Here is an 8,955-nt window from a genome sequence, read left to right on the forward strand (position 1 = left end):
CTATCTATCTATCATCCATCCATCCATCCATCCATCCATCCATCATCCTCTATCATCAATATCTGTCTATCTATCTATCCGTCTATCCATCCATCTATCCATCTATCCATCTATCCATCCATCTATCTATCTATCTATCTATCTACCATCTATCTATCTATCTATCTATCTATCTATCTATCTATCTATCTATCTATCTATCTACCATCCATCCATCCATCCATCTATCTATCCATCCATCTATCATCCATCCATCCTCTATCTATCCATCTATCATCCATCCTCTATCTATCTATCTATCTATCTATCTATCTATCTATCTATCTATCTATCTATCTATCTATCTATCTATCTATCTATCTATCATCCATCCATCCATCCGTTTATCTACATCAGTTGACAGTCTGATTGCTCTCCGTTTCTCACCCACGACCAGCAGGTGTGTGGTGGAGCTGTTGGCTCCGGCCTCGTTCTGACCCGTACAGGTGATGTTCCCCGAATCAGAGAGCTGAACAGCCGGTACGACCAGGATGCTCTCGATGGCCAAACGATCCTCTTCCATCGTCGATTTCTCTTCTGCTCGGGGCAGCTGGGAATGAACCGAGAAAAACAAGTCTCTTCTGCTCAACAAGACTGCATTTGTTTGATGAAAAATACAGTAAGAATAGAAATATTGTGAAATATTATTTCTATTTAAAGTGTTTTCTATGTGGATATATTGTAAAATGTAATTTATTCCTGTGATCAAAGTTGTATTTTCAGCATCATTACTCCAGTCTTCAGTGTCACATGATCCTTCAGAAATCATTCTAATATGCTGATTTGCTGCTCAAGAAACATTTCTGAGTATTATCAATTTTGAAAACAGCTGTGCAGTGTCATAGTTTGACGTGTCGTACCGTTCTAGAGGAGTGCGTCCATGTGACGTTGTAGTAAAAGTTGGGGTTGTTCGTGGTGCAGCTGATCTGAAATCTCTCTCCCACCAGTTTGACATACTCGCTTCTCTTCAGAAACACGTACGGTGGAAAACGTAATCCTGAATAAAAAAGTATAAAGGAGTTATTAAATGAGTAGCTTTTTTTACTTAAATATCTTGTTATAGTTTTGATGTAGCGAATGTTGTGCATCAGGGATTCCCAAACCAAATCCCTTTGACCTCCTAAAATATTTACTTGTGTGTGTGTGTGTATATAATATATAAATATTTATTAATTGATAAATTTTATTATATATAGTTATACGTATTGAATAGATATTTTATACAAAAAATATTCAAAATATTCAATATTTACATAAGTAGAATAAGATTTTAAGTTAATATCTCAACAACACATTTACACGTTCATGGTTCTTTGATGTTGGTTGATGGCAGGCAGGTAAACAAATAAAAACATTTAATTGTTTTAAGTAAGGGTTTAATTTAAATGAGTTTTTATGTTAAAATTATTTATTTATCTATTTTACAATTGAATTGATTATTAGTTTTTCATCAAAGCCTTTACATTATTCTTTCGGCAAAATGATGATCTGGAACATTTGGAAAATGTTGTGATTTCAAACTGTTTGAAATTCGAAAATGTTTGTCTTTGGAACGGTTTGCGAAATCACAGAATTCTAAAATGTTTCAGTCTGGAGCTTTTATTCTTTGATTCATACGAAAGCACACTTGGGTTTCAATGAAACTCACGTTGAATGATGTTTATCGAGAATATCTTCGACACTTTCTCAACCCCTCTGATTCTAGCGCTGCAAACGTAGTCGGCGTTAAATCCAGGTTGAACGTTGTGAATCAGGACGCCCTTTTTGGGGTCAAAGGTCACGTTCATGCCGTAGGGCACCGCTGAGCCGTTATCCATGCGGAAGGTGAAGTCCGTGGCGTCGGGGTCGGTCAGAAGACAAGGGAGCGTCAGATCTTCACCTTCTTTCCGCACATAACGCAGAGATGTACTCGGCGAGACAAAGAGAATTCGGGGATCTGCAACCAACACAGATCTTTGAGATCTTGTTTCTGCATTTGTAAAGCATGTTTAGTTCAGAAGCAGACATATGAAAGCATTGAAAGTGTTCACTCACCTCTGACAAACACATGAACCGAAGATGACTCGTTTGAATCATTTCCACTCATATAGACGCACTTGTATGTTCCTGTAAAATCCGCAGTGGCTATATTCACACGGAAACTCCGGACGTTTCCGACCTCCTTGGAGATGAAACGCTTGTGTCTGGCCAGTCGGGGAAGCCATGTGACCGGAGCATCGCCTTCACAGATCAGATGAAGAGGAGAACCAGAGTCAAGAATCACATCCGTACCGACCGGAGCTCCAGAGTTCAGTCTGATCCGCGGCTCAGACCAACCTGCCAATCAAAACACAGACGGGAAGCCTGACATATCAAATAATAGTCAGAAAATTAATTTTTTGAAATGGAACAGCTTGTTGAACAAAAAAAGACAGCCATTTGTATCATGTGATCCATTAGGTTTTTATGACTCGTATAGTCTGATATAGTGAGAATACTGAGGAAAAAACAGCTCATTTTATTCAGAGGCTCAAACTGGGCAAAAATAAGCAATTTAGTGCAGATGCTGATATTTATATGGACAAAAAGTATGAAATTCTTATTGTAATGTAAATCAATGAGTATAGCAGTATACAGTATAACAGATACTAACATAAAATGATAAAAATATCAGTCGTCACTCTATATCTCCAATGAAATGTCTTAGTAAGGTGATATTTAAACGCATAGTTAGATGATCAAAACATATAATGCAGTGCAATGTAATGACAATTGAGAGATGAACAAATAAACGTAAGTAAAAAAAAAAAAAAAGTAGAAAGTAAAGCTTCTGCAAACAAAAGCCTGGTGATCTTATTTGATTCTCACTGATTTTTACTGTACAATTCAACTAAAAGACCCGTTTCTTGCTAAAAAGTTGAAACTATTAATCAGACGACAGCAGCAAAAGAGGCCTTAGAAACTGGTGTTTCAAATATGATACAGTAGGGTTAACAAGATGTAACTCCATATTCATTATAAGAGAAAACAATTCAGTAAAAATAGATTTGCAACAATGGATGTTTTGTGACTCACAATAATGACATTTTGAACACTTTCTTGACCTCTCATCACCTCAGACATCCATAAATTTCAGAGGTTTCACCAATAGATCACTGAAACTCCTCACAGATCCACCTCCATCTGACAAACCACATCAAACGCTAGTTTCCTGCTCTCAGTTGCACAGTCCCTCTGGATTTCCACAGAAGTCTTTCATTGATCGGAATATTGACACTATTGTTTTCTGTAGTCAGAGTCATTTCATAATCGCTGAATTTTGCAACACTGTTATTTTCCTGTATATTTCTGTGAAGCTGCATATAAATAATCTGTATTATAAAAGTGCAATAAATAAAGGTGAACTGACTTGAATTCAGCACATGAGCTGTTTGAAACTTTAATGTACTGCGTACTGCACACTTCATATTGAATACTATTTTAAAGGGGTCATATGATGCAATTTCAAGTTTCCTTTCTCTTTGGAGTGTTACAAGCTGATTGTGCATAGATAAGATCCCTGAAGTTGCAAAGACTAAAGTCTCAAAACCAAAGAGATATACTTTATCAAAGTTAAGACTCTGCCACGCCCCCCTAAAACGGCTCATTCTAACACGCCTCCACATATCTACCTCACTATGTGGAAATATTAGCATAATGCCGCCCAAATGCACGCAAAGAAAGAAGGCGTGGTATCAGTAACCGCAGTTACTGGGAGACGCTGTGTGTTTCTAGCCGAAAGCAAAAGCACTTTATTTGGCCTTCCGAAAATGGTAAGGGCGTTACATTTCCGACGAGTGCTTGCGGTGTTCGGCCAATCACAATGCACTGGGTCAGCTGACCAATCAGAGCAGACTGCGCTTGTCGGAAGGAGGGACTTTGTAGAAAACGAAGCGTTTGAGGCGGGGCATAGAGGACCTACAATAATGTACAGTATTTGAAAAATAATGTGTTTTTTGAACATTAAAGTATGTCAACATATTCTGTTACACCAAATACACAAAATAATGATCTTTAAAAAAGCATCATATGACCCCTTTAAATCATATGTGAAACAGTACAGAAACAGCTGAAGAATTATTATATTCTGTATATTTAACCTAGATTTACCCGCAGTAAAACCACAAACCATTCACTGTAATAGTGTGTGCTTAACTAGTTCCCTTGGTTTTTTTACACAAAATCTGACCACCTATATCTTGGTTCACAAAGTTCACTTTCAGATTTTTCAGAAATGAATATTTGCTTAAAATGTAGTCACCATCAGGCCATCCATGATGTAAATGAGTTTGTTTCTTCATCAGATTTGGAGAAATGTAGCATTACATCACTTGCTCACCAATGGATGCTCTGCAGTGAATGGGTGCCGTCAGAATGAGAGTCCAAACAGCAGATAAAAACATCACTACAATCCACTCCAGTCCAGTCCTTCCGTTAAAGTCTTGTGACGTGAAAAGCTGCATGTTTGTAAGAAACAAATCCATCAGAATGTTTTTAACTTCAAACTGTTGCTAAAATATGAGTCCTTATTCCATAATATTGTTTTCTCAAAAAGTCGTCTTGTCTAAATCAGGAGAGAAATCTGCACAGATTAAGCACCGTTTAAAGCAAAAACAGTCTAAAACAGTATATTTGGGTGGATTTTGATGTGAGAGGACAAAAGGGGATGCACTTTTTCACTGCAGGAAGCATTGTTATGAATTATGGAGTCATATTTTAGCCAGAAGCTTAAAAAGTTTAAAACGTCTTGATTATGGATTTATTAAAAACTCGAAGCTTTTCGCTTCACAAGTCATTAATTGATGGACTGGAGTCTTGTGGATTGCTTGTGGATTATTGTTTTAATCAGCTGTTTGGACTCTCATTCTGACGGCACCCATTCACTGCAGAGGCTCCATTGCTGAACAAGGGATGTAATGCTACGTTTCTCCAAATCTGTTTTCATGACTTATCCACATCTTGGATGGCCTGAGGGTGAGGACATATTCAGCAAATGTTCATTTTTGGGTGAACTACTCCTTTAAAACCAAAACACACAGCGTCATCCCGGCTCTCTTTACAGCAGTTCTCATGAAACGTGTGGGTTTCATCTCAGTGTCACACCAATAAGAAAAGGCTAAATGTGAATGTGCTGTTCTGAAGGGTAGAGTGATGAGAAGAGAAATGAAAGCTGTCTCTGTGTGTGTGTGTGTGTGTGTGTGTGTGTGGTTAGAGAACATGTGGAGTCAGTGATCTGCACTGCGCAATCAGCCCAAACATCCAGATCTTCCTCTCACTTCTGCTTTCCTATCTAAAGCACGAACTGGAATCATTAAGACTTTTCCCCCATCATTTTCAAACTCTTTTCAACAAGCTATACTGAGAATTTCACATCAATTAATCAACTAATTTACAACCAACAAAATTCCCCAACACCAGTTGAGTAAAACTGATGTTCTTCCTCAGTATATTTGAAGAGTTCAGAAGCAAAAGCCTCTAGGTGTCGTTTAACATTTCCTTTTAAAATGAGCATTTTTATCAGGCTTCTATGAGTAGTTTCAGTAATTTCACTTTAATGGTGATGAATAGGTTTTTTTGCTATTAAAGTGAAATAGCTGAACATAAACTTAGGAGCCTGAGAACAATACTAATTTTAGATTTTTCAGATGTTTCTTTCAACTTGTTTTCTAGTGCAAATATCTAAGATGCATTTACTTGAGATGCAAAATGACACAGAATTAGAAGCTTGTTTATTACTAAAGCAAGAATAAATATCTGCCATCAGGTTCAGAAAAGTTCATTTAAATGGAAAACAAATACTGACGATATCTGTTTTTGTTTAATCAATTATATATATATATATATTTTAATTTGGTAATTTTGCATCTTAATTAAATGTATTTTGATTTAAGACTGTTTAGATATTTGTACTTGAAAACAAGACAGAAATGTTGAGGAACGACGCCACTTTTATTCAATGTTATTGTAATTTTGAATCATATTTCTCTGTTTTTCCAAATAAGAATATTTAGAGAACTCACACTGTGCTCGCAGGCATCTAACAAGTTGCACTAAAAATAATAAACTCATAAAAAGCCCCCAAATTGAGTTATGAACAGACTTCATATTTTATAGGAAAGTGTTTCTTACTAGATTCATAAACTCTCAAACCTATAAACCTATTTTCATCCATATCACTTAGAAATGCAAGATATTGAACAACATTTTAACATTCATTCATAAAATAATTTTTTTTTATAACTTAATTGGAACATTAGCAAAATGGAACATATATTGGAACATCTTTTTGGAACAATGTGTTTTTAAAACATTAATATGTCCAGTTTTCCTGTCGTTATTTAAAGGCTATAAAAACGTTTCTTATAATGTTCTACTACTTTGTTTTATCCAAACATAACGATACTTGAACGTTTATTTTAAATGTTCTGAGAACATTAAAATGTCCATCATTTCCATGATAAAAACATTACATAAAGGTTACGTTCTAATATATAATTTTTTTTAACCTAAAATATAACGCTACTTGAATGTTTATTTTAAGAATGTAAATATGTCTAGTTTTCTTGTTGTACTTATAACGTTATTTAAAGGTTACAAAACAGTTCTTCGAATGTTCATCAAGTAAAAATAACATCATGAGGACGTTCCAGAATGTTGTTCTAACAATGTTTTCACTCAATGTAATGAGAATGTACATCAAATATTAATTACGTCACAATGTTCCATAAACTGCTTTGTCCAAACATTTATATAACTTTTAAAAAACATTAGTAAACAAGAGAATGTTCCCTGTTAGCTGGGATCACGTAAAATGAATGTGAAGAGCAGCTCAGATCATCTGGCGAGAAATGTTTGAGCTCTGATTTTTGAATGTATCTTTGTAAATCCGAGCACAATTGGAGACACTGTTGAGATTCTTCTGAAACTCTAGAGACACATGTAGGACTTCAGCAAAGGTCTCTGTTTGCCTTCTAAGAGAAATAACTGAGAAGTGAGCTAGATCTCCTCTGTAGTTTTGATCTTACAGTAAGATGAGTGCTGGTTTTCTTACCCTGAGCTTGAGCGAACAGGATTCCACAGACGAACAGGAGAGCAAACATCTCCGAGCGGCTCCTGTTCAATAGTTTGTCTCAGAGGAAATAAGGACTGATCCTTTGGTCCTTCAACACAGACTTCTCATTTCTGTCTGACAGGATATGACCGCAGCAGCAAATCAGCTGACCCAGCCTAGAAACACCATCAAAAATCAACATTTCGTGAAGATTAAGTCTATTAGTGTGTACAGAAATCATGTAGATCAAAATTCAGCAAACCCAAATATCGGACGCAAACTCAGGTTTTTTTTATTTTATTTTATTTTGTTTTTGTGTTTTACAGATCAAATATCTAAACATTCTTAATATCAAGATGCATTTAGTGGATAATCTAAAAAGGATAATTTTTAAATCTTGTTTTCAGAAAATATATATTTTTAAATAATTTTAATTTAAATATTTTTTCTTGTCTTAAGCATAAGCTCACTGACCATTTTTAGAAGAAAACAAGACTTAATATTGTATATTGTTATGCATCTCAAGTAAATGTATCTTGATTTTTAGATATTTGTACTGGAAATGACAAAAATACTAAGTGAGATTTATTTTTATTTTTTTTGTAGAGACGCTCCAAAGTTTTAGATTAAAATGTATCATTTCATTTTTTTATTTAGTTTTTATTTCCCGTTAGTAATTTTAGTTTTTAATATAAATTTCAGTTATTTGAAAAAAAATCACATTTTTGTTTTTCATAAATATTTTTATTTTATTTTTAGCTTTATTTCAGTGAACAAAAATGTTTTTAATAGTTTAAAAATCCATTTATGCTTGAAACAAGAAAAATGGGGTAAGAAAAATCAACAGGATTATTTTTCTTAACCTATGGACTATAGATATTTTTTTCTTTTCCTAAGCACAAATCACTCAAATTTCATCATCAAGATCATTTTTATAAGAAAAAAAAAAGTTTTACCTGAGTGTCAGCAAATGTCCAAAGATTGAGAAGTGAAGATCTTCATCCGAGCTCCTGCTGCGTGGTGATGATCTCCAATCTGAACAGGCCTCCAGTGCCGCGTTGGGTTTTCCGTCTACACCTCGGTACTCAAGTGAAACGAATGTGAACCCTGATCACTGAGACGGCAGGAGTCTCTCCGTGACTTCCTGAACAAAACGCTCCAGTGTTCATTCAGACCCATGATCAGTGTTTACATGTGAACAACAGGTCATCAACAGCTTCTTTTAATATCACATGAAGAAAGACTCCAGCTGTACTTGCCCATAATTGATTCTGTTCACTTTCAGGCTTTTCTGTTGCTTTTTGTCTGCAGAAGGAAATACATGACTTCCAGTGCACTCACATTAAACTCACATTAATATTCAGTGAGGATTTAAACAAGGATTTATTTGTCTAAAACATTATAGTATTAGTTTGACAGACAAATGTTGTTCAATTTAGTATTTTTATATACTATTGTAGTTTTTATGCATATTTTGAATTAGCTTTTTTTTTTTTACTTCAATTTAAATTTTTGTGTCATTTTGATTTACACTTGTCATGTTTTTTTCTTCAATTATACCATCTATGGTTAATTTATTTTAAAATTTTAGTTTTATTTAGTGTTTATAAATTTTAAAAATATAATAAATATTTTGTATTTTAGTTTCAGTTAACAGTAATAACACTAATGTTGAGTCATAAGTTAAGATTATTTTTATTTATTTATTTTAGTGCTTCAGCGTAAACCTATTTCAGGTAGCTGCCAAGGTAAAAATTTATATAAGTGTAAGTGTGTATATTTATATATATATATATATATATATATATATATATATATATATATATATATATATATATACACACACA

The 8,955-nt window shown here is 34.4% G+C and overlaps 1 protein-coding gene across 1 annotated transcript in view; it reads right to left on the reverse strand.

The window, feature by feature from the left end:
• Nucleotides 1–8,470, reverse strand: part of csf1ra (colony stimulating factor 1 receptor, a) — a 23,370-nt gene extending 14,900 nt beyond the window's left edge. The window contains exons 1-6 of the mRNA XM_016276374.1: nt 8,065–8,470; nt 7,109–7,284; nt 2,074–2,355; nt 1,688–1,975; nt 900–1,036; nt 427–589 (exon numbers count right to left, since the gene is read on the reverse strand). Of these exons, the coding sequence (XP_016131860.1) occupies nt 427–589; nt 900–1,036; nt 1,688–1,975; nt 2,074–2,355; nt 7,109–7,157 (919 nt within the window). The 5' untranslated portion in view covers nt 7,158–7,284; nt 8,065–8,470. The remainder of the gene's footprint in view (nt 1–426; nt 590–899; nt 1,037–1,687; nt 1,976–2,073; nt 2,356–7,108; nt 7,285–8,064) is intronic.
• Between the last annotated feature and the right edge of the window lie 485 nt (nt 8,471–8,955).

This window comes from Sinocyclocheilus grahami, unplaced genomic scaffold, assembly GCF_001515645.1.
Source record: "Sinocyclocheilus grahami isolate Dianchi unplaced genomic scaffold, SAMN03320097.WGS_v1.1 scaffold102.1, whole genome shotgun sequence".
Classification (NCBI taxonomy): Eukaryota; Metazoa; Chordata; class Actinopteri; order Cypriniformes; family Cyprinidae; genus Sinocyclocheilus; species Sinocyclocheilus grahami.